We start from the raw sequence: 27,292 nt of genomic DNA on the forward strand, positions 1-27,292 counted from the left end.
TGTAGGTGAGCAATGTCTTTAGGAGCTGGGGGGGAGATGCAGCTGTGCTTGTGTGGGAAACTATCAGAGATCTACTCATCCCATTACAACCCTCCACCCAAAACAGACACACGTAGCTCTCGAGCATGCACACACACACACACACACACACACACACACACACACACACACACACACACACACACACACACACACACACACACACACACACACTCACACACATACACATACACAGCAAAGCTAGCACTCGCCCCCTTTCCTCCCATCTCCCTCCCTTACACGTCACGCAGTCACTTCCCTTCACGGCGCGTGCGCGGGGCTCGGCTCTACTCAGGCTTGGGAGGCGGAGGCTGGAGCTGCTGCTGCTCGGAGCTCTGAGGGAGAAGCAGCAGCCGCCGCCGCCGCCGCCGCCACCACCACCACCACCGCCACAGCCGTCTCGGGCATCCTCCTCCTCTTCCTCTTCCTCTTCTTCCGCCTCCTCAGCGTCTCCTCCCCGTTTCCCTTCCTTGCAGCCGCTCTACTGCCTTCCTTTCCTCACTCAAAGCGGGAGCCGCCTTTGGGTCTTCTCCTCTCTGTGTCTTCCTCCCCCCTCCCACCGCCCGGCGGGAACCGGGGGACCCCCGGGGGCAGCGGCCGCTGCTGCTGCTCGAGGGGGGACGGGCTGCGATGAGGTTTGTCCAAAGATGCCGGTCCCCTTCTTCTACCCTCTCCTCCTCCCCTGGGGCGGCGGCGGGGGCAGGGGGCGACGAGAAGCAGGGGCTGGCCCCTCCTGGGAAGAACCCCTTCGTTCATGACTTGCGCTTCACCCCCTTACAGAAAGTCCAGGTAGGTAGCAGCTGTGGCCACCTTGCCCTCTTCCTTTTGCATCTTTTTCTGGTTAGGGTTTCCCTAGACCCATCACTGCTGCCTCCGGCATCTCCCTCCCTCCCATGCCTTTTCTCCCGCCCTCTCTCCTTCCTTTCATCCCTACTCCATTGAGGAGGTGCTGTTGGCTTCTTTCCCTTCTCCATGGCAGCGGAAGCTCCTCGATCCCTCCCCGCCCCCCCTACACTTCGCCTCACTGAGGGGTAGTGGTTGGAAGGTATTTAACTCTGTGGCTTCTGGAAAGGATCCCTTTTTTGCCCCCTCCCCACCCCCCACTTCTAGAGAGTCTTCTTTGCCTCCAGGGTGTATATCCCCTCTTCTGGCGGTTGAAGGGAAGTGTATGTAGAAGAACCCTGCATACCTCCGGGGCCCCCTTTTCTTAAGTATATCTTTAGGCATCACTTCAAAACACCCCCCTTGTGGCTTACTTTTTTGCTTGCTTCCTTCCCACAGCAGGGTAAAGGTCCTCTGTACTTAGTGACTAGTGTCTTCTGGTTTTCAGACCCTTGCTTCCTAGATCAGGTTGGATGTATGTCTATTTTCTTGTGCAGTTGTCTATGATCATCACATTAGTAGAAAGGAAAAAAGAAATAACTTGTTATTAAGGTTTTTACTGCAAAAGTAATGAGAGTGCTGTGGAACAGGTTTCTTTGTAGAGCCCTTTTCGTGTAAGGACAACTACTTGGGGTGTTTTAAGTATGTTGGATTAGGTAGACTGAGAAATTTTTGATAGTTTTAAAATTGAGGAGGGAAAAAGCAATCAGAACATAATCCTTTACAATAATGTGAAATATATTTAGTATTTTCTGAAGAAAAATATTTCTGAAAATATAATTTGGATTTTTCACCCTCAGAAAATGTTAAGTGTGTTCACGTTATCATTTCGGTAATCTGATTGAAGTAAGAATAATTTTTATATCATTTATATTTTCAGTACTTGAATTTCTAGTATGTTTGTTGTTGCGGGTGATTTATTTCATTTTTTGAATGAGGAAAATAAAGATAGGTACCTTTAGGAAGTAATGTAAGAATTATCTTTTTGAGTTTTTACAATTTTACTGATCTTTTGCTTTTCACATCTCTGAAATTCCTCCCAATATCCCCTCTCCCAAAATGCTAACTATTTAATATTTTATTTCATTCAGTGGATTCAGACTTTGTTAGCATTCAGATCATGGTTAGAATTCATGTTTGTTTCTTTTCTTTTTTTTTTTTTTAATTTTTTAGGGCTAGAATATATTAAAACTTCAATTTTGGCATCCTGGTAGTATCTTATTACAAGTTTTGTGTTTGTATTTCTTTGAGGTGGCTCAAAAAAAGGCCTTCCTTCTGATTGGACAAAACATATAGTTTTAAGATAAAAGAACTTCAGAAGGCACCAACAGAACTCAGCTTTGTGGGAAAGATATTTCCAACTATTAAGAGTTTGATATGGAGGAAGATTACTGCAAATGACTGGCTTTTTCAAAGGCTGTTTTGAGTTGATTTTTGTTAGATTATTTTAAAAGGCTTTTTCAATGGAGTATCATATTTTAGATTAGCAAAGTTTAGAAATTCATCAAAGTTTAGTAAGCATATGTGAAATTAAAAAATAATGTTTTTCATGAGTCGAAATTTATCACCTTTCTTCTGTGAAATTGGGACTGCTTCATGAATGTTACTCATTTTATGGAATATACAGGTACTTCTTTTGGAGTGAGGTTAAGGAAAAGAGAATAGAAACTGGAAAGCCCCTCCTTCTCTTTACCTTCCACTTCTTTACTCCCTATTTCCCCACATACCTCCAATTCTCTCCAGTATATGCACTGGTTTGGGGAAAATGCAGAGAAATCAATAAATTTTCACTGTTCTAAAAGTGAGGGAAGCAGAAGCATAATCGGTAAAAAGATTCAGATTGCTGTTTCCTCCTGCCGTAAAGATTAGTAGAACCATTGTTATTCCCATTTGACTGATAGTGTAACTGAAATCCTGAGAGGTTGGTTATTCTGTTGGAAAGTTGGGAGATAGTTCATATTTGGGGACAGTATGTAGATGCTTTTTCCCTAAAGATATATTACCTGGTATCAATCAGTTCTAGACAAGCATTAAGGGGGGGAATGGGAATGGCAGTTCTTGCCTTCAAAGAGTTTGCAGTCTGATTATGGCTAGAGTAAGGAATGTACACAAATAGCGATAATATAAATTACAATAAGATTAATTATAGAGGAGTCAGTGATTAGAGATTCTATGAGTAGATGGCTCATTTCTTTCTGGAGTTATTAAATAAAGTCAAAGCAATGTATAATCTCTTCTTAAACGTTAGCTAAAGCTTCAGATAATTTATGTCATAATATTGTGTTTCCATGCTTTATTGTCTTCTAGAATACAGTAGCAGAAAACTACTTTCTCTTTCTTAGAGCAGTTTACTGCATTGGGAGTAATACTGACCTTGAAGTTAGAAGAGTTGGGTTCTCTTGCTAAATTTCCTACATTGTAGCATTGTAATCCTTTGCAAAGTCAAATCCACTTAAATTTTCTCATCAGCAAAATACCTTCTGAGATTGTGAGGAAATTGCTTTGTAAATATGTAAAATCTTATGTAACTGGGACCTGCAGCCAAACAGCTGTGAAGCACAATAGCAGTAAATAGTGAGTTTGGTTTAAAAGCTAGGAAGACCTGGATTGAAATTCCACATCCAAGGTATTTGAATCCAGGACCCTGGATCAGTCATTTTACTTCTCAGGTGCTCTGGGAAGTTCTCAAAAAAATGACTGAAAAAATAGGTGCTGCCTGGAGTTTCCTCACCTGAGAGTTACCAGTGCCAGTAAAACCACAGAATTCCATATATGTGGTGTGAAACAAGGATTTCCTTTACTATCCTTTCACAACTTATTCTCATTTTACAAAATTGTATTGCTTTTTGTGTTTTTATGTCACCTTTATTATTTGAGTATGTACTCCAACCCTATTCAGTGAGATAAACCTTTTAAACATAAAAAAAAAAAGAAACATTTGAGGGAACAGTTCAAAAAACTAACATTACTTGGGTCTATTACTATATGCAATGAGAAGCCTTGAATCACCCTATGGGTACGCTAGTAAATAGGACCATTGATCTGCTACTTGGTCTATTTCTTACCCCAGACTTACCCATCTGTTCTTTAAATACAGATTTAGCAAGGAGCTGAAGCTTTTCTTTGGACTAGAAACAAAATATCAATGATAATTTAAAAGGGCTATCAAAACTATTTGTAACATTTGAAATAAAATATTGAAAGTCTTTTTGACATAAAATGTAGATTTTTTCCCTTACCCCTTGCCCCCCAAAAAAGAATATGAAAGTAGGAATAAAATTGAATTCTAGTGATTTCCATTAAATTTTCAGAATAAAATGCTATTTTAATTTTATGCAATTGGTGTATTTAAGTGATTTTGTCATTAAAACAACCCTATTTAAAGTGGTTATAATCATTTTATTCCAGATTTTCTGTTGAAGAATCTTCATTCTCTTGTTCCTTGTTCCTCAGAAGACATTTAACATTAAAAGATTAAAGTGTGTTTTCCCAGAAGTGAAAATGTTCTGCCTACAGTGCTTTGAGAGAGCTGAATACCTAAAGAGATAAGATTCTTCTCTTGTTGGAGATAAAATATTTTACCTCTAGGAGTGTTTGCTGACATCAACCATTTCTTGGCTCCCCTCCTCCCCCAGATGTACTCTAATCCATAGAAGAGGCTTATTGATGATGATATCGGATAAAGACTACTGTTCTGCCCTACCGACTAAAGGAGATATTGTAGTTATTGTCATATCTCTTATAGTACAATATTTTAAATGCAGTGAGGTTAGAACAGGTTGCATAACTACCCTCTAGGGTTTAGATTATAGTAATTGATTTTCTGTAGCAAACAATTAATTCAATACCTTTGGTCTTTTAGTTATCATTCTTAGGGTTTCTATTTAGTTAAATATTATCACATAAATGTACATCACATTAGGGTTTTTTGTTTTTTTTTAAGCATTCATCAACCCTCAATCTGGAATTAAAGACTGGTACATTTGATAGAAATGTATGAATTCTTATGTTTTAAAAGAAAATTGATATGAAATCACTGCAGGGACTCTTCACTTTGTGTAATGTACTACTGAAAGACCATGTTAAATAATCTTTTTCTTAGAAGAATGTTAAGTAAAATTTTTATAATGTGAATTATTCTGAATTCATCAAAAGAGCAACATAAATTTAAAGCAAACCTGTCTTTGCAAAAAAGTAAACTATATCCTTATTCATTAGTTTTATAAATTTGGGTTCTTTGGTTTTTTTTTTTTTTAAAGTGAATCATTTAAATTAGATTGAATTTAAGATGACAGAATTTAAACATATTCAAAAAAACTTGCATAAATAAAAATTAAATAGTTTTCAAAAAGAAATTTTGATAGGGTTTCAAGCTTTTATTTGTGGAGCAATGATTAGGTAGTAGTTATCTTTGTTTTTATTTTATTAGCACAATACTTTTTCATTCCATGCTGAAGAGTATGTGTGCCTTAAACATATACATATACAATTTCTTTATAAAGGTAAGCTTGTTTAATTTCATCTTGCTTGAACTAAAAGTGTTTTTATTCAGTCGTTTTTCATTTGTCTGATGTTTCATGAACCCATGTGGGGTTTTCTTAGATAAGATAACTGGAGTAGTTGGCATTTCCTGCTTCAGCTTATTTTATAGATGAGGAAACTCAGGAAAATGGGGTCAAGTAATTTGCCTGCAATACACAGCTAGAAAGTATCTGAGACTGGATTTGAATTCAGGAACATGAAACTTTCTGACTCCTGGCTCTGCACTCTATTCATTGTACCACTCAACTCCCTTAGAGGTAGTTCCATTTTAGTCCCTTTGTGTGGTACATATAATGAACTGCCTCTTTTTCAGTACACATGCGTATAAATAAGGAAACTTTTTTGGAGAGGTAAAGAAGGTGAAAGAGGATGTAAAACTAATTTCCTTAAGTTTATAGATCATTATTCTCCAGCAAATGGAATGCTGTTCCCTCACCCAAGAAAAGAAAAAAAAAGATCATGACAAATTTGAAATATTTTTCTTAATAGAATTTTTAAAAAGGGGCAGCAAGGTGATGCAGTGGATGGAGGCCCATCCCTGAAGTCAGGAGGACCTGACTTCAAATCTGGCCTTAGAGACTTAACACTTCCTAGATGTGTGACCCTGGGCAATTCATTTAACCCCAATTGCCTCAGGGGGAAAAAAGATTTAAAAAAAAATTTAAAAGATGGAAATGAGCAAAAAAAAAAAATTAAAAGGAGGAGGGGGACAAACCACTAAATAAAGCAGAGTGAATTGGGTAAGGGTTAGCTAATTCATCCCATTATAAAGTAGTAGTTTTTTGGTTTTTTTGTTTTTTCAGTTAAAGGAAGGAGATTCTGTAATCTTTACTAATGGTTCTAATTTTGGGGGGTTTTCTTAGCAACTTCATGGGAAGGAAGTTACTATTTCACATATTGTTAAATAGCTGAACCAAGATATTTAAAATCTAAAGAAATATCTTTCTGTTTTGGTAGAACCTTTCAAAATTTCTTTTTAATAGTGATTCAGATTTTTAAGCTGAGACCATTGCAATTTACAGATGAGGAAACTGAGGATCAGAGAAGGGAAGTAAATTAGCTAAGGTCATTTAACTGATATAGCAAACCAGGGATTTAATTTTTTTTTAATCTTAAACTATATATATATATGTTTTGATTTTTCTGCTCTCCATTCTAAAGTATCTCACCTGTCTAATTCCTGGGGCTTAATTCTGAGTTCTCAATTACTCATAAAGTACCAAAACATTTTGTAACTCTTAATCACTTTTTTTGCATTCCTCTGATTCTAATCCTAATTTTGATGTCTCAAATTAAATCTCTTAGAATTTGAGATTAAAAGCTGAAAGGAAATTTATAGGTCATAAGTCCCATCATATCTTATCAGGTATGGAGGAGTAGTGTTTTCCTGGTCAGTCTTTTCATTATGCTACTTTCCTTGAGATGTAGTTGGATATCACTTTTACCTACCTCTTGGACAAGAAACCTTGGGAGGAGATAACACAAACAAGTCTATTTTAGGCTTTATTTTAATCCACTGTGACATGGGGAAATTATCAACCATATCACAAAGACCTACTATTTCTTTTATTGATACAGTTTGCATCTCCTTTCTATTTTTGGAATTAAGATCTAGGGAAAATGTTGATTTATTACAACATAGTCATTGGTTTAACTTATGTAAGGCTAAGTGGGACAGTAGATATTTTAGATTTGGAATAGGGCAGATCTGAATTAAAATTTAATCTCAGATTGAATTAATTTAATAAACATTTATTAAGTGCCTACTATAGGCAGTATGAGATATAGTTAAGAAAGATAGTTCCTGTCCCCTAGGAGCTTATAGTCCCGGGGGGGGGGGGGGAGGGGAATATAATACACAAAAGGAAGCTGGGAAGGGGTGGAGGACTTAGGGGTTACATGCTGTTGGGATATTTTGTTTTGTGGAATTGAGACCAAGAGAGCTACAGTGGAGTGAGTTACAAAGTCCAGATTCTATCATCTATAGAGAAGGGTCACTTAGTCTGCCTCACTTGCAGTTTCCTCATTTTTTTTTTCCCCCCCTGAGGCTGGGGTTAAGTGACTTGCCCAGGGTCCCACAGCAAGGAAGTGTTAAGTGTCTGAGACCAGATTTGAACTAGGGTCCTCCTGAATTCAAGGCTGGTTCTCTATCCACTTCGCCACCTAGATGCCCCCTAGCTTCCTCATCTTAAAATGGGGGGAATAATAGCTCCTTTTTCCTAGAATTATCATGGGAAGAAAATGAAATAATTGTAAAACCATTTGTAAATCTTAAAGCACTATGCAAACACTATTATTATTAAGACAAGATTGTAATGAAACTCATAGATTCAGGCCTTGGAAAAATTGCTTTGTTTCTACGGTCCATTTGGAAAACTTAGGGACTGGGAAAATCTTGATCTCAAAGTATTCTTTAGAAAGGCTCAGGGACCTGATTTTTCAAATATTATGTCACATAGTAGGCAAACTAAAGCCCTGGAAACCAACAACTTTTTTTTTTTTTTTCATATTCTCTACTCTCCATCTCTTTGATCAACTGGATGGTCCCCATTCTGGTTAACATTTGTCACCTTTCAAATTATTCTATTACTAAAATTCAAGTATTTATTTATATAATATGAGATTAAAATCATGTGACTAATACTTTGCCCTGTGATGCTCATCAATGAGTGATTAGGCATTTTCAAATACTATAATGAAAATGTTTAATAAAGTCTTATTCTATGTGTTACCTCAAGAGATGGCCAAGAGCTTTGAGAACCTCTTTTAGGGTTCACCAGTTTCTAAAGAAGAAATATTTACTATTTGGGATAGTAAATATGAGTTATTTGACAGTATCCTAGTAATCAAATTACTTTGTTGATGTCCCCTCACTTGCTTTGTTTGGGTCTTACTCCATTTACTGTCACTTTTTCTGCAGATTGATCTTGAAAGAATAACCTTTGTAATAAAATTTAATTCAACACATTTATTAGATCCTGATGGTATACTGAGCTTGGGTGCTATAGAAGTCCAAAGTTTACATAAGCCTGGGTCTTTTCAATCATAGGATTAATATTAGCAAGATATGTATAATAGACAGCAATATGCCATTTCATTAGAGAGATTCAAAAAACACTTCTGTAAAAGGTACAAAGAAAACATGATTGATTATAGGTGGAGAGGATGGAGAGAACTTTATGGGGAGTGTGGTATTTAAGTTAGTTTTTTAAAATAAGAATTTAACCAATTAAAGAGGGAATCTTAGGCCTGGGAAACAGTGAAACAGACCTAAATCAGTGGCACAGAGATAGGACAATATAGGGAATGGGCAAAGGACAAAGAATAGTCCAGTTTTGCTAAAATTGAGATCCAGGGAAGAAAATAGTATGTATACAATAATTGGGGAGATATGATGTCAGATTGTGGAAGTCCCTAGATGCCAGATATAATAGTTTGAATTTTATCCTGCAGACAGCAGGAAGCAATTAAAGGTTTTTGATAAAAGGAATTATGGGAGAAAAAAGAAAAATTGGTCTGTGAAATGAAAGATGGATTATAGTAGGGAAAGAGCAGAAGGCAGGAAGACTAGTTAGGAGACTATTTCAGTAGTCTAGGTGAGTGGTAATGGGATAGGAACAAGTATTTATTAAATGTCTCTTTGTGCTGGACACTATTAAATGTTTTACAAATATTTCATTTGATCATTTTGGTTGAAAGGACAATTAGATTTGCAGAGGGCTAGTTGAACAATGTTGGGAATTACTTGTTAATGATTGGATAGAAGTGAAGGAGAAGAAACAGTAAAACTTCACATCTTGGTTTCATCATGTGAGACTGGTCTTTGAAAGAAATAGTGAAATCAGCAGGAGGAACTGTTGGGGACTTCCTGAGGGTGGGCTGAGGTGAAGGGGGCAGGGAGTGGAGAAAATGGGAGATGAAAGAAAAAAATTATATTATGGGCATGTTAAATTTGAGTGCTAGGGGAAAAGAATGGGTCTATAATTCTAAAGAAAAGCCAGGGCTGAGAATTAGATTTGGGTATCTTGGGCATAGAAGTGTTTATTGAAACCACTGTATTCAAAACATTTGATTAAGTGGGAGGATATAAAAGGGAAAATAAAGAGAGCTAATCTTGTTCTTTTTGTTTGAAAAGGAACATTTTTGCTTAGCCCATAGTTGTGAGATGAGCTATTTACATTTTGAAAATCTCTTCAATATAGATTGATAGAATTGAGCAATGATTGAGCAACAGAATCTAGGTAAAGTGGCATTCAAAATGATTAATCTGGTTTAATTATTCCTAGTGGATTAAGGGTAGGGGAAGTAGAAGGCAGGTAGTAAATCAAGAGAATTTGTCAACATCCAGATGATCAGTTTGAAAGATTATATATTTGCTTTTAGTTGTTTCTTCTTAGAAATTTCTGTCCAAATGCCATCTGGCTTGCCTGTTTGCAAACAATTCAAGAAGAATGGCCAGATTTCTAGAGAAAATCTAAATTTAAGTCTTAGACCAGCCAGATAAAGAATGTTTGAATTTCAAATAATTCTGAACATGTTCTTATAAAGAAAGAAGAATCTATTGCCAATAGTATTTTAGGTTGCAATTAATCAGATTTTTTGAGATAATGTGAGGAAAAAACATCTATTTTCATTGTTTTAGAAGAATGAGATGTATCAATTACTTAATGATGTCATAATATGTTTTATAGGAGGTTTCCTCCTTGATTAAAAGTGAGCTTCAAATGGGAGAATTGGTGGAATAGATAGATCCATCTTGAGTTGCAATATCCTGAGAGACAAGACATTATTCTCTTCAGTGGCCAAGAAGGCAATGGACAGTAATGCATCTGGTTTTTAATCTGTAAAGGATCTCAAATAAGTCAAAGCCTAGGGAATAGCCCTTGATTTAGAATCAGAGGACTTGACTTCATATTTTAACTGTAAACTATTGTATATTTAGGCAAGTCACTTAACTTGAAATCAGAGGACTTGGTTTCAAATTCTGCCTCTGGTGATTACCTGTGTGCCTCATGCTGTTAAGATTCTTTGTCAAATTTTGGTGGCTGTCTTTTGTAGAATGGACTTCTAAAATATGCTCTTCTAACTAGCATACCTTAGAATATTTTTTAGTTTGGATATTCTTCTTTCCATTTGTAAGCTAGCCCTAAGAAACTCATTGTTGTGGGTAGTCACTATCTGAAGATAGGTAGAAGGAAAAGAGGGAAATTTGTTCTAAAATTTGGGCATCCACAGAGCCAGGAGAAGTTGTAATTAGATGCAGATATGTGAACCCAAGGAACCAAATGAATCTGCTTAGCATTCCTGGAAAGTTGATAGCTTAGAGGTAGGTAGGTTCTGTGATCAAGGAAATTGGTGAAAGCTAAATATTGAGGGATAGATCCTGTAAACAGGTTCTAAGAGATGTTGCTGATAATGAGAAAGTGAACTACTTTTCAGGGTGGTCTGTTTCTCTTTTAAAAAATTATTATTATGAATTTAATTAGCATATGGATGCTTCATTTTTTATAGCCTTCCCTTAATTATTTGTTAGAAATTTAGGATAGTTTAATATTGAAAAAATTTTTATTTTAATTAACTCATTCACATGGTCATTCAATAGGTTTTTTGTGAGTATTGAAGGAACTTCAAGGGAATAATAAACAAATTTTAATTAAATTCAACCAATATTTATTAAATATTTGCTGTGTGGAAGACACAGGGATATAAAAACAAAAATGAAACTATCTTATCCCCTCAAAATCTGTAAAAGTAATACTTTATATCTTTAGGACAGAAAGAATGCTAGTGATTAGAAGGTGATCAGAAAAAGCCTGCTCTCTGTATGTTGTTTGGTCCTAAATTCTCCCCATCTCCATACCTTTGACAGACAAACTATTCTGTGCTGTCCTAATTTGTTTATGGTATTACCCTTTATGTGTAAATCATACACCTCTTTTGACCTTGTCTTATGAAATGTTTGGTTATACCAAACAATATCCAATTTTCCCAGGAGTTTTTGTCAAATATTGAATCTCCTCAAAAAACTTTGATGTATAAAATTATCATAGGATAATATTTTATATGATTGCACATGTACAACCTCTATCAGATTGCTTACCATCTCTGAGAAGGGTGAGAGAGAAGGATATAATTTGGAACTCAAAACTTTTTTTCAAATGTCAAAAATTGTTTTAACATGTAATTGGGGGCAATAAAACATAACAGTAATAAGAAAAAAAAGAAATCTGCTCTAGGAGGAGGTGCCTCCTAATTTATACTTTGAGGAAAGCTAGAGATTTTACAAGGCAGAGGTGAGGAGTTAGTGAATTGTAGGCACTTGTATAAAGGCAGAGTCAGGAGAAACAGTAAACAGGGAATAATGTGAAATAATTCTGCAAAAGAATGTGAAAGGCAGATTGGGGAAGACTTTAGATACTAGTCTGAGGAATTTTCACCTAAAGGCAAGAGGGAGTTACTGAAGATTTTTTTAGTAAGACAATAAAATTTGTGTTTTAGGAAGATGGCAGCTATATGGAGAACAGTCTGGAGGGGAGAGTGACTACTAAAGATGGGCATTTCAATTAGGATGCTATTGAAGTAGTTTAGGTCAGTGGTGAAGTATACCTGAACTATGGTAGAACTTGTATGATGAGGATAACAATGGACCTCTGAACCTGAGTACTATCAAGTACTATCAAAGGAAATGGGAAAGTTTGAAAAAGGAACAAATTTAAGGAAAAATATAATGTGAGTACTTTTGGACAGGCTGAATTTAAGTTACCTACAGGACATCTAGGAGATGTGTAGTAGGCTTTTAGAATTATTAGATTAGAGTTAAAGAGTGAGATTTGGAGATGAATATGGACTTTAGAGCCAAATGCCAAGCCTTAGAGAAGTCAGGCAGGTAGCTGTATAAAATGATACTGCAAAAAAAGGCCATTATTGGCAATCTCAGAGAGAATAATTTCAGTTGAATGGTTGGGTCATTGAGCCTGTTTGCAAAACAATTTACAGAGTGGAAGGTAAGGAAATGATGGCAACAATTCTAGACTTGCTTGCTATCTTGCTAAACAACCATTCTAGAAGGTTGTATGTGGAAAGGAAGGAGAAATGGATGATAGTTTGAGGGAATGCCAGATTAAGTGAAAGGCTTTTTTGCTTGTTTTAGAAATGGAAGAGACCTGGAACACACACACACACACACACATAAATAGAGTCAATGGTTATGGAAATGTTAAAGATGAGGTAAAGAGAACAACAGGGAGAGAGGAGGCAAGATCCTGGAAGATACAAAAGAGATGAAAACTAAAACAAAAGTGGAAGAGTTAGCCTTGGCAAGAAGGGCACTTGTTCAATTGAAACTTTAGCAGAGGAGTCAGAGGTAAGGATTGTAAAATGGTGAGAGGTTTTGATTGGGGGAAAAAGTTCTTGAAACAAATGGCCTCTATGTTCTCAGTAAAGTAGATGATGATAATACTCTTTGATAAGGAGCAGAGAGGAGATGGAATCATAGGTGTTATAGAAACAAGAAAGTATGGAACAGGTGCTATGGTAAAGAGAGAAAATGGCAAAGTTCATCAGGGAGGAATGAATGGATTGCCTTGAGAGACTAGCTAAAATTAGTTATCATTAATTTGTTGTGAACCTAGTCAGCATGTTTGCCTGACTTTTTCAAGCAATGTTCAGTGAAATAAGATGACAGATCATGAGGGGAACCCAGGATAGGAGTAGCAGGCTATAAATAAAAAAGAAAAAACACTAGAGGGTAAATGGCAATCTATATTTGAATTGGTCATGAATAAGGTCATAACTGTGAAAGGATCAAAGTGACATTAGAAAGAGAAAGAGAGAGTGGCTTGGAAAGGCACTTACTGTGTTGAGTATCATGATGAACTAGGAGAATAGAGGGAAGAGGTGGTGGAAGTTCATAGGTCATGATGATGGAAAATTTTAGGAGGGGCAAGGGATAAAGAGAAAATTTTATTCAGAGAGATGATTCTGAATCATGGAAGCAAAAAATCATCCTGATGTGTGACTTAGGTAGAAAGAAAATGGAATTTTGGAGGTTGATGAACCGAGAGACTATGGTATCTTGAGAGGACATCAACAAGAACATCACAATTTATTAGTGAAATTGATAAGCTGGAGAGTCCATAGAGGGGAGAAATTACAGTGGTAAAAGGACCTTTAATCTATGTAATTTAAAAGTCAGCTGGAAGGATTATCTTGTTTATTGTGGAAAAGAGTAAGGACTTGATGGTTATCTTCAAGTATTGGCTGGGGGGGAGTATTTAAAATTATTTTAACCAATTAAAAAACCTTTATTTTCTCTGTCTCCCAATTTTGTCAACCCAAAATCCCCACTGGAAAGAAAAAAGAAAAAGTAAACCTTGTTTAAAAAGGAGAGAGAAATAGGGCAGCTAGGTAGTGGATAGAGCACCAGCCCTGAAGTCCGGAGGACCTGAGTCCAAATCTGGTCTCAGACACTTAACACTTCCTAATTGTATGACTCTGGGCAAGTTACTTAACCTCAATTGCTTCAGCAAAAAAAAAAAAAAAAAAAAAAAAAAGAGAGAGAGAGAAATAAGAGAGAAAAAACATTCTCTCATTGTTTATTACAAAGATAAGTAATATGCTTTATTATAATCTCTCTGCAAACAATTTTGGTCATTTTTTAACTCTTTCATAGTTGTTTGCTTTTAAGGTATTATTGTTAATGTATAAATGATTTTCCTGGTTTTCCTCATTTCACTCTGTATCAATTCATAAGTATTCCTAGGTTTTTCTGGGTTTTCCATGAATTTTTTTTACAGGAAAATAATGGTCCATTAAATCATATACCATAATTTTTTTCAGCAACTCTCAAATTGATGGGCAGTACTATACCCTACCTTATCTCTAGTTCTTTACAGTTACAAAAAGAGATACTATGTATATTTCTGTACTTACTAGTCCTTTTCTAGATTCTATGACCTCTTTTAGTTATAAGCCCAATAATGATACAGCTCAGCAAAAGGACATGCACAATTTAATAACTTTGAGGTACAACTCGAGGTTTTCTGACCCATTTCACAACTCTACAGGGCTTCAATATGTATGTTTTCCTGCAGCCCTTTCTACAAAAGTTATCTTCTGGTTTTGTCATCTTTGTTAATCTAGAATGTGAGATAGAACATGTGCGATAGAATGTTTAAATGTACATTTTTCTAATTAGTGATTCAGAGTATTTTTTTTCCCATATTGCTATTGACAACTTGAATCTCTTCCTTAGAAAATGGCCTGATAATATTCTTTAACTATTTACCAATTGGAAATGACTCTTATTTTTATAAATTTGAATAATTTTATAAATTATGGCTTTTAAGTGCTATCTATATAGTGGTTACTTATTCTTTATTATTATTATTATTATTATTATTATTATTATTATTATTATTATTATTATTATTATTAAAGATGACTGACTCTTCTAATTAAGATCTTTAAATTTCTCAAACATTGTGACAGTTTCCATAGTCTTTTGTTGAGGTCAACATCCCATTATATGATGGATTATAAAGATCATAAAAATATGTGGCCATGCCTGGAGAGACTTACATGAAATGATGCTGAGTGAAATGAGCAGGACCAGGAAATTGTATACTTCAACAACAATACTATATGATGATCAATTCTGATGGATGTGGCCGTAGATGTTTTGTAGAACAAAAGGTTTGGCAATTGTCAGTGTTGCAAAATTACCCATGCATATATCTATAAATAAGAACTATTTAAAAAAAAATGTGGTCATGATAATATTCATTTTCAGAAAACTTGCATATACTTGCAGAGACTTTAAAAACTTTTAAAGTTAAACATTATACCTATTACTTTTTGTTATAATTTATTCTCCAGTTTATTACTTCAATTACCCATACTTTAAAATTGACTTGATATTTTTAGAGAATTGTTCTCCATTTTAAAAAACATATTTTACCACCAATTCAAGGACAAATACTAAAACCATAATTGTCACAGTTAGGAAATTTTCTTCCCTGACAGTTTCTAAAGATCAGAACAGTTATCACTTAATGTTTCTTTTAAGTGTCCCAACTTTTTAAAAGTAGGTTCTGAGTTTCAATGAATAAGCATTCAGAACTATTTCTGTTAACCAAAGTATTTGGATGGAGAAATAATAGGGGGAGAGAGGGAAGTAAATGTTTTGTGTTAAAAATTGGCAGAAGTGGAAAATTTTTAATCTTTGAAAACACCTAAATATACATGGTTAATTTTGTACTATTGAAAAATATATAGGAAAGGGACTTAGAGAAAGAGAGCTGAGAAATGGCTTGTCTCATACCTCTACATTATAAGTGATGATCTGTTTGCATAATTTGTAAAGCTATTTTATTTTTGTATAAGATCATTTGCCAATTTTAATTGTTTTTAATAGGCTTTCCATATGACCTATGATCTATTGTAATCAGACAAATTTTGTGCATAATTCAGTGGATCAATAATTTCATCAGTGTGAAAAGTCCTTCTTACAGTAAAGACTATATTTAACCCACAACTTCTTAACCTCTTTGACTATTTTTCATGTCTTCTTCAAACTCTTCCTTAAGAGATCTGCCTAGAATGGTGGGGGTTTCCTCTGTGTCTCTTAAGACTCAGTGAGGTAACAAAGCTTTCTATCTGTTAACCCTTGCTCATGGTACATCTGTAGCAGTCTATCTTTTTTTCTAGTCATACATCTCTTTGATGTCTTATATATCACTAAAAGTGATGACTTTGTTGATAATTTGCTACAAGCCTGTTTATATCCATTATGTTTAACTATTCCCTTCTGGGCAACTAGCAATTATTCCTCAAAAACTGTAATATTTAATTATTTGTAGCTGTATAGTATATTCAGCTCATATTGCCTTTTGCTTAAATAAAATTTGATTTAATTTGGAGTGCCAATAAGAAATTTTAGGAAGCACTATTTTCTTACCTTATACAACATATATTGGCACATAAACTATATTGTGGAGGTCATTTTACTTATGCTTATGACTAACAGGGCAAAGGGAGATGATCAAGTATTCCATGAAATGATGCTTCTTTTCATTTTGAGAAGCACAATAAAACCAATTCAGCCAGCTCCTTCATTTGCTTTGCCAAGAAAGAACCTGTGAACTATCCTTCCATTTAGCTTCAGCTTCTTAAAGCTTCCAGTTTTATTTATGTTTAGAATGTCAATATTGATATGATTCCATTCCTTTAATAGTACACCAATTTGGCCATTGGAGATGGATCTCACATTTATGGTGCTAGTAATTGTTAAGTTTTAAGATAGCCCTAAAACTAATGAGATTCTTAGCAAATGTTTTTCATAGTTTTCAGGAATTATTAGATATGCAAAAATTCAATATAGTTTTAAAAATATATAATGAACCAATATAACATAAATGTTCACTGTTCTTTGTTAATCATTTGTCTTTCTGTTACTTTCCATATTGATCTACATATAGCTACCTATATATGAGTTAAATTATTATCAAAATACAAAGATTTTTTTTTTTAATTTTTTTTAGGTTGGGGTTAAGTGACTTGCTCAGGGTCACACAGCTAGGAAATATTAAGTGTCTGAGGCCAGATTTGAACTCGGGTCCTCCTGAATTCAAGACTGGTGCTCTATCCACTGCACCACCTAGATGCCCCCTAGTTTCCTCATCTTAAAATGGGGGGAATAATAATAATGTCTTATTTCCCTTGTGTCAGCTTGATATAGTAGGAAAAGCCTTGAAAGGACTAGAAATCGGGATTTGAGTTTTTACTATGAAGAATTTAACTTATAGAGAAAACTCTAGTTATTTTGATGTTATGTAATTCCTTAGTCCTGTTATTATAGTCTGCATATGGAATTCTGTAATATTTATAGGAGAGCACGAAATTATAGAAATACATAGAGAATAGAAGTGTATTATTCAAGTTGCAGAAACCTACTAGAAACATAAAAAAAAAAAAAATCTGGTTTCCATGCAATAAGAACACAGTTGCTGGAGTGGGCAATTAACTTAGAATGTGGATCATTTTAAAGTAGACAACTGAAAATATAATTGTATGTGGGCATGTAAAATTTCATAATTGAAATATAATTTGAAATTATGATCAACACTAATTTCCCTTATTGAAGAGGTGGTGATAGGAACTAGGGAAAACTATGAAATGGATAATATAAAACAGCAGTTTTTCCTTAATTCTTTTCCAAGTTTTTTGTTATTTTATTTGTTTTGTTTCATCTTGTCATTTTGCACTGGGGTTAAGGGATTTGGGATCAACAAAGTGATAGAAAGGAGGAATAACCAGAATGTGAAAGGAAGGCCAGCCTTTCAATACTTGGATAAGACAGAAAATCAGATAATCTAGGAGGATGCCTTTAATATTATTATCCAATTAGAAATGGCAGAATAATCATTATCTTATATATGTGTCCAATTCTCCAGCTTTGGAAAGTCATAGGTGTGCCAAAGTATAAAGAGGCCTGGACTGGGAGTCAAGAAATCCAGGTTGATAGGGTTAAATATACCTCTTTCAAAAAAGCAACAACAGCCAAAAACAAAACAAAACAAAAAACCATATAAGAGTTCATAAAACAGGCTTTTTATTTTTTTTGGGCTTGAGTGTGATTTATGTGTTAATATAACACTTTAGATGAATAAGTCTCCCCATTTTAGGTGATTTCAGTTTTAACTTTCATGACATTGTTCAAAAATTTATTTCTAGTTCTGTCATTTAATCTTGTACAGAGGATTAAGAAGAGTTTTTAAACTGAAATTTTGACCTATTTAATCAGTTTTGGGTGTATATTTTTTTAAGCCACAGAGTAGAATATTATTCCGTTTATTTCTGAGTCAATTTTTATGGGAAATTTATTTCTTTCCTTCTCATATAGTCATCAAAGTTGTGTTCCAGAAAGCCTTTTTTAAAAAAATTGGTAAAAAGTGGTCTTTTCCTTTCTTCTGAATCATTCTTTAATAGATTTAATTTCTTATAAATTTGCTCAGACACTGATTTTTTTTCTGATGATTTACTCAAGTGCTTTTGTCACTTTCTCATATAGTTTTTTGTATTCTGGAATAATAAAATCTCAATATTGTGGTTCCCTTATTGTTGAAAAGAGTAGAGTACTATAAAAACAATAGCATTTCTGTTTTATTTTTAAATCTATTTTTTTGTCTTATTAAAAATACATCTTCCATATTTCCAAAGGAGCTTATACTGAGCTATATTATCTTTTACTGTTATGTCTCTCCACATAATAAACATGCCTAATATCTATCAAGTAAGATAGCTTCTTCATTCTTTTTTTTTTTTTTTTCATTCTTTTGTAAACACTTTTGAATTGGCAAAAACGCCTGAAGGTAATGGTGCTGTGCAGAACCTGTATCTTTTCTTTTGTCTGTTTTCCATTTTGGAGAATCAATTGCTTGTTTGAATTGTGATTGCTATAATTGCCGATATCCTTCTCATAATTAGGTTTTTTTTACTGGTTATTTTCTTTTGACTTTAATCAATATAGGAGTTGACATACTCAATGATTCTAAAATTACTGCTATATTTATAACCAAATATGGCCTCCCTATAAAGACCTACTCAATTTCTTTCTTTTGTTTTTTTGTGGTGTATTGGGTTCTCATTAGGTCTAATGCTTGTTAATGTTTGAGAAAACTAAAAAAGCAGAAAGAATAATTTCCTTGTATAATTCAGTGTATTTTCATGTTGGCCTGGCTAAAGTGTGACCTTAATTTTTCAAAAAAGAGAAACAATGGATATTTTATATTTATAAGTAAAATAGCTGTAGATTTAAAATAGCCTTATTTTTGCATGCAGTTTCAGAGAAATAATCAGATTGTATGAACTTTGAAATTTTAAATTATGAAATCTTAAAATTATTTTTAAATTAGTTTTCTTTTTTATTATTGTGATTACTAGCACATAACTTCCAAAATTTCTCTTGCATAAACAGTCTCATTCACTTACATCCTTTTTTCATGCAGTACTTTTTATCCCTTATATCATCTTATTCACTTTCTAAACTGTTTCCTTAACATCCTTAAAGTGTATTATTTAAAGCATAATATTCTTGGGACAAGAGTCCAATTTCTCCTAAATTTGAACACTATACTCTTTAAAAATAGAAACATTTATCCTGCATCCAGAGAAAGTAATGATAGATAGACATGTATAGAATGATATATATATATATATATATATATATATATATATATATATATATATATGTCTGTATATACATATTTATGTCTTATGGTAACCATCTCCAAGGCAGAAGTAAGGGGAAAAAAAGGGAAGGAGATTATATGATAATTTTATTCTATTTAAAAGGAATAGCAAGTTGTATATAATGATTTGCAATGTGATGCATAATGTTTTTTATTATGCTATGTTGTGGAAATAATTTTACTCCATATATTAAAAATTAAATGAATAAAAATTTTTTAAACCATTATACTTCCTTAATGATTATATATTAATGCATGCTAAAATCATGTTAGTTTTTTTTATGAATGTCACATTAAGACATTAATAACCCACATCTAGTCTAAAAGAAAATGAGAATGGGAAAACCAAATTGAATGATTTATATGAAAATAAGTGAGCCATCTCAATAGAAAAATGTCCCCTTCATATTGAGAATTTTAGCCTTAGAAAACAATATTAATTTTGCATTTGTAATTAAAAAATAACTTTATAAGATGGGAAAGGAATGGGTAAATAATAACATAACTATGAGTAGCTATCAGTAATATATATATTTTTAAGTTTGTAAAGTGTTTTATAAATGTTTATTTCATTTGAGCTTTAACAACTCTATGAATTATATCCCCATTTTACATATGAAAAAACAGATTGAGTGAGATTGTCATTTGCCTAGAATCATATATTTAATTCCCAAGGTTAGATTTGAATTGAGATCTTCCCGCTCTAAGTCCAACCTTCTGTAGTAGACTGCAAAGTTGGCAATTAAGAACGGATAAGTTCTTGGTCTGCATTGAGCAGAGCAGAGCTTGAAGGAAAAAAGAATAAAATAGTTCTACTGTATTTTGGCCATATCAGGCATCAATCATCTGTATTATTGTGTGCAGTTCTATGCATCATGGTTTTAGAAGAACATGTCCAGAGGAGATCAACTCTGGTAGTCAACAAAGAGCTTTGAGGCCATAATATAGACAGGTTATTTGAAGAAATTGGGTATGTTTAATCTGGTGAAAAGATTAAGATGAAGATGTCAACAAAACATGTCAGATAATTATGCTGTATTCAAGTACTTGAAGGGATATCCTGGGGCCAAGGGAAAAATGTGTTCTTTTATCTCAAAGGGAACAAAGGGAACAACCAGGAACAATGAGACAGAAGTCACTTTACACTGGACCTCCAGTAAAACAGGCCTAAAATTGGAGCTATCCAAAAGAAGAATCATTGCCTCCAAGATTTGCTTGTTTCTCCCTTATTGAAGGTCTTCAAGCAGAGGATACACAGCAACTTGTTAAATATGCCATTATGGAGATTCTTTGTATCTAGATTGGACTAGATGGCTGCTGTGGTCCCTTCCAACTCAGATTCTTCCATTCTGGGAAATTTTTTTCTAAGAGATAATAGCTAAGATAGTCAAATGTCTAATTTAAACTATTTCAGAAACCTGCTTTGGGACATTCACTTTCTTTTTACATAGATTTCCTCATTTGTTAATTGATGGAGTAGACCAGATGATCTCTGAAGATATTTCCTGTTTTCTGGGATCCAGTGATTTTAGGAGGTCTATACAAAGCTGTGTTCCCTGGTAGTCATTTAGAGATTTTGAACATGTTACATGAATCAGGAGACTAATAATTTAACTGATTTCAGATTTAAACATTCAGATTTCAGAGGCCATCTAATTCAATCTTTCCTTTTTACATATGGAAATGGCGCCTCAGACAGATTGAGTGATTTACATTGGGCTACACAAATAATGTGATGGAACAAGAATTGGAGTCCAGTTGGATTACAAAATTCTGGGTTTGTTGTTTGTTGGTTGGTTTTTTTCTCATTTCACCCTATTGTCTTAGCAAATCAGAACTAGAACTCTGATCTTTTCATATTTCTTTGGTCTTTCTGCTATACTGCCACTACCTCCCTAAGAATAAATTATTTTAAATTTAATATTTAGGAAAGGAAATTATTTTCTCCTGAGTTTTAACAAGATTTCCTTGATCTTATAAATAAAAAGTCCCAATCTGAAAATGGCACCAATTATCTTATCACTACATACTAATTTCTCTGAAAGCGGTACATTCTTCTGTACAAGGTTTGGGCAAGGTTCTGTCCAAAATATTTGTTTCATTTAAGAAATGAAAACATTTAACATATACTGTAACATATTTAACATGTATTGGTCTACCTGCCATCTGGGGGAGGGGAAAATTTGGAACAAAAGGTTTTGCAATTGTTAATGCTGAAAAATTACCCATGCATAGATATTGTAAATAAAAAGCTATTAAAAAAAAAGAAATGAAAACATTACAGTTAATGTGCCAAGAATTAAAATAACCTTATTTATCAATGTTCTTTCCTCCTCCCCCTTCTATTATGATTAATATTAATTTAACTCACCTAATATGCTGAATTTCTCCAATAATAGATTCCCAATGTATTACCCTTTTGGAGGGAAATTAAAGCATATGAATATTGCTTTAGAAAAACAACAACTTTTTTTGAGCTTGCTATGAGAGTTCTATGATCCTGGGGCAATACCCTTAAGGATTTGTCCTTGATCCTGTCTTATTTAACATTTTTATCAATGATTTGATTGAAGATGAGGAATAAATTTGCTGATGGCATGAAAATGTAGACAGTAACTATTAAACTGGATGACAGAATTGGGAAGCAAAAAAGTCTTAAAAGACTGGAGTGGCATTAATAGTAGTGTGATATGACTACCAGAAGAGCCATTGAGATCTATGGGACAATTAATAGAACAAGGCATATTATCTTGCAACTTTTCCTCAGTGAGATCATATCAGATGAAGGGATGTTAACTAGTTATATGGAATCTAGTAAGTGGAGGAAAATCAGATCATCCTTCTACCTTTTCATTCTTCTTACACCTTATTCCCCAACACATATTTTTCAATCCAGTGACGTTGACCTTCAGTGCTGTGGGCACTCTCTCTGTCTTCTATGCATGGAATGCTGACCTTCCCTAATTTCCTTTAAGTCTCATCTAAAAACCCATTTCCTTCAGAAAGCCTTCCTTAATCTCCTCTTAATTCCAATGGTTTTCCTTTTTTTAATTATTTCCTATTAATCCTGTTTATAGCTTTGTATATTTTTGTTTGGATGTTGTCTGGCCCTTTAGTTTATAAACTCCTTCAGGGCAAGGACTACTTTTTGTTTTTGTATCCTTAGTGCTTAGCACAGTGTTTTGATTGTGCTTAATAAATATTTATTGAGGGATGGATGGATAGATGATGTGATTAGACTGTTTAGGAATTAAACAGCCTTTTCAATCTCTACCTCTTTATCCTAATATTTCTAAAGTAGTCAATCAAAAGCACTGTTCTAGACAGTCTTTCCAAAGCAAGAATGATAGCATTGGGATGGCCAAATGAAATTTCACTTTACTATCATTTTCTTCTAATTCTAATCTCTTATTCTCTCCTTTGTCTCTTGTCCCATTCTACTTAAATGTCCATTCCCAAATATTCCAAAATGTGTCTTCCTTCTAGCTTCATTCTTTAATGAATGAATCCTTATCCTTTCCTTTCTTTTTTCAAAACTTTTATTTCCCCTAGCTGAACAAAAAAGGCATGGTTTTTTTTTTAAAGTATCTTGTTCTCAAGGAAGTCACAATTTAATGAAGAGATTGTGCAAACAGACATATACAGAACAAGTTAAAGATCATTTTAGAGGGAAAGCACCAAAGTTAAGGGGAACAAAGAAAGACTTCTTGCAGTAGATGGGACTTTAACTTAGACTTGAAAGAAACCTGGGAAGCCAAGAAGCAGAGATGAGGAGGGAGTTCCAGATAAGGGAAAGAGCCAAGGGAAAAATTCTTGTACTATGATAATAGAATGACTAGTATGAAAAACAAGGAGGATAGAATCTCACTGGATTGTATAGTGTATGTAGGAGAATAAACTATAGAACTGCCACACCAGAGCTTGTGGCCACAGTGGAATGAGGTCCCCAGTTTCAAGATAGAAAAGGGGCAGCTAGGTGGCTTAGTGGTTAGAGCATCAGCCCTGAAGTCAGGGAGACCTGAGTTCAAATATGGTCTCAGACACTTAACACTTCTGTGTCCCTAGGCAAGTCATTTCATCCGAATCACATCAGCAAAAGTTAAGTAATGGACTTGGGAGAAATGAGCAATCAATAGAAAAAAATTCTGACCACAAAAAATTACAATGGTGACAAAGAAGATTAAAATTTACACTCAGAAAAAAGAATTCAAAGTTAAAACTTCTACATCAAACGCCTCCAAGAAAAATATGAATTGTTCCCTGGTCATGATAGGCTCAAAAATATTTTAAAATCAATTAAGAAAAGTAGAAGGAAAATTGGAAAGAAAAATGAGTGATAAAATGAGTCAACAACTTTGTAAAGGAGACATGAACATATTTTCTAGAAAATGACACCTTCAAAAATAGACTATGCCATATAGTAAAGAAATAACGAAAAGCAGAATTGGCCAAATGGAAAGAGGGGCACAAAATATTGAGTGAAAAAAATAATTTCTTAAAAATTAGAATTGAACAAACAGAAGCTAATAACTAATCAAGAAACAAGGAAACAAAAGCAAAAGAAAATAAACTGTAAGAAGAATGGAAAAGTAGGAAGGGGCTAAGTTGAAATGGGCTTAAAAAAAAAAAACTAAGGAATTCATATTTGATGCTGGAATTAAAAGGGGGCCACTGGAGTTTATTGAGTAGGGAGAATGAGATGGCTAGACCTATGATCTAGGAATATTAAGTGAGAACTTGAGAAGTTTCCCTTCCTTGATACTGTTCCTTAATAGAGGCCTAGGGAGGTTCCAAGAGGGATGAAGGGATTGCTTTGAATTTTGTATATGTGTAATCACCAGTGATTAATTCATTCATGTAGGGAACTTCCAATGAGAAAAACAAGTAATTTTCAGTGCCTAAAGCACTGAAAGGTTGAGTAGCTTGCCCAAGGTGTTTCAGTCTATAATTTAGAGACCTGATTTGAATCCAAGTCTTATTGGTTACAAAGCTGGCCACATTATCTGTCACCCATGGTGAGCTATTCTGACTGAAAAGGAGAGTGGATAAAATAATTTGTCCTAAAGCTTAAAATATACTTGGTAACACATTTTTATGAACATACTATTCTTTTATTATATTATATAATATAATATCTTTAAAACATCAATACATTTATTACACATAAAATATTATAATTAATATTGTTAAGACATTCTATATATCCACATTTGAGAACTATTTTATATTTTCCATCAGTCTTGGAGCCAGAAGGACTTGAGTTCAAATGTGGCCTCAAACAGCTAATAGCTGTGTGATTCTAGGCAAATCACTTTCAATGGCATCCTACTTTGATTATTTTTCTAAAGTAAAGAATTTCTTTTGTAAATGGATGACTGGATGTCTGAGTCTGGTCAAATCACTTATTCTTTTAGTACCTAGAGGCAACTCTATAATCAAAAAAAAGCTGTTGATCTACAAGTAGAGATAGGAATTTCCTATAAGTGAAATGATAGGTCTGGACCCCCTCCTCCCCAAAAAAGATACTATATTTCTCTGGGATTCACTTTCTATACCAATTGGTCTGCAGTAAATAGAGTTGTCCCAACAACCTGTATTTTCATCAAAACCAAGTATATATATAAATTTACATGCATATATGTGTATTTCTATCCCCTTTAAATTGAATCTTTTACTTTGAGAGCACTATGAAGATAATCTTATTTTATCTTCATACTTCATAAGTAGTAAAGTAAGAGATAAAGCAAATTCATGTTAGAATGTTCTACCTGAGTAGAACATTTATATTTTTCTCAATTTTTTTGAACTTTGGGCATTTTGAACAGTTACTAAATTTAGAATTAAATCTGAGTGGCCATATAAATGTGTATGATGATACTTTCCATACAATGTACAAATCCATTGTCCAAGCGATTACCTAGTGTTTGATTGAATAGTGTTTACTATTGAACTCACAAAATTATTGTGAATAACTTTCTAACTCATAAAGTCTTATATAAGTGTGAGTTATTATTATGTTATTATTATCACTTCAGTGGTATTTTTTAATTGTTTGGCAGGATTAATTGTGAACAATATTGTAGAATTGAAATGTTCATCCTTATGGGGTTATGAAGAGCTGGGGAATCTCGAACTTTCATTTATGTGCAAGTTCTTCAGAAACTCAAATTATTAATATCTTCCTTTTAGTCTTTATCTCCAGAATAAACATCATTATTATAATTTTTGCTTTAGTTTCATCATAGTCATTCTATCAAAATATGTCAGTGTTACTGTTAAAATGTGGCTTTCAGAATTGAACATAATGCTTTAAATGAACTCTATTGTATATTCAGACTATATCACCATGATCTGGATATGTTGGTGTTCAATTACTTCAGTCATGTCTAACTCTTTGAGACCTCGTTTGAGGTTTTCTTGGCAAAGATACTGGAACATTTTACCATTTCCTTCTCCAGCTCATTTTACAGATGAAGAAATAGAGTTAAATAATTTGCCATACAGCTAGTAAATGTCAGGCTGGATTTGAATTCATGAAGATGAATCTTCCTGACTTCAGACCTGGAACTCTTTTATTACTTGTGCCACCTACCTGCCCTGATCAGTATACATAGGTTAATGAAACTACATTATGTTAGTCTTTTTACTAGTCTGTCCCACAGTTGGAGATTAAACGTTTAGAACCTAAAAGCAGAACTATTTTTGTATTTCTGTAAAATTTCACCTTGTTAGTTTCACATACACACATACAGTCTTTTAAAATCTTATTGTTGTCTATAATATTCTGTAGTATTAACTATCTCTCTTACCTTTGTGTCATTTTACTTTTAATTATCTTTTAAAAATATTTTTTCATAACTTCTGTTTTTCATCATCTACACTTTCCAATATGTACCTTTCTTTCTCCCTACCAGAATATCATCTATAACAAATACTTGTTACAAAAACTAAAAAAGAGGAGGGAAAGTTTAACAAAACTTTACACATCAAGAGAGAGAGGGGGGGAGGGGGGGAGGGAGAGAGAGGGAGAAACTTTTAAAAATCATTAACCTCCTTGATAACAGTAGAACTTCTGGGTCAAGAGGTATGGATATTTTAGCCATTTTGTTAGTGTAGTTTCAAATTGTTTCTTAGAATGATTGGGTTAATTCACAACTTCAGCAGTAATATATTTCTGTGCCTATCTTTCCACTATTTATCTATTTTAATCACTATTTTCTCCACTATTTCTATTTTTAATCAATCTATTATTATTTATTGGTTCATTTTTAAAAACTGTCGTTTTCCAATGTACTCTCTCCCTTAGTATGACTCTTTCTATGACAAGAAAGGTATATTTAAGGGAAAAAACAAACAACCCCAAACTCTTAATACGTTGGCAGTCTATGTATATCTCATTCTGCTGTTTTAGTCCCCTACCTCTAAAAAGAAAAGTGGAGAATATTTTTCACAAACAGTCCTCTAAAGCTGATAATGAAATGATCAGAGTTTTGATGTCTTTCAGTTTCCTTATCACTTAGCACGGCTAAATGTTCTGGTTCTGTTCACTTTGATCTGCTTTATTTCCTAAAGATTTTCTC

At 33.9% G+C, this 27,292-nt stretch overlaps 1 protein-coding gene across 1 annotated transcript in view; it reads left to right on the plus strand.

Moving 5' to 3' along the window:
* Window positions 1-328: 328 nt before the first annotated feature.
* LPCAT1 (lysophosphatidylcholine acyltransferase 1) overlaps window positions 329-27,292 on the plus strand; it is a 128,270-nt gene continuing 101,306 nt past the window's right edge. The window contains exon 1 of the mRNA XM_074279162.1: window positions 329-828. Within this exon, the coding sequence (XP_074135263.1) occupies window positions 670-828 (159 nt within the window). The 5' untranslated portion in view covers window positions 329-669. The remainder of the gene's footprint in view (window positions 829-27,292) is intronic.

The sequence above is a fragment of the Sminthopsis crassicaudata genome, chromosome 1, assembly GCF_048593235.1.
Source record: "Sminthopsis crassicaudata isolate SCR6 chromosome 1, ASM4859323v1, whole genome shotgun sequence".
NCBI classification, from domain to species: domain Eukaryota; kingdom Metazoa; phylum Chordata; class Mammalia; order Dasyuromorphia; family Dasyuridae; genus Sminthopsis; species Sminthopsis crassicaudata.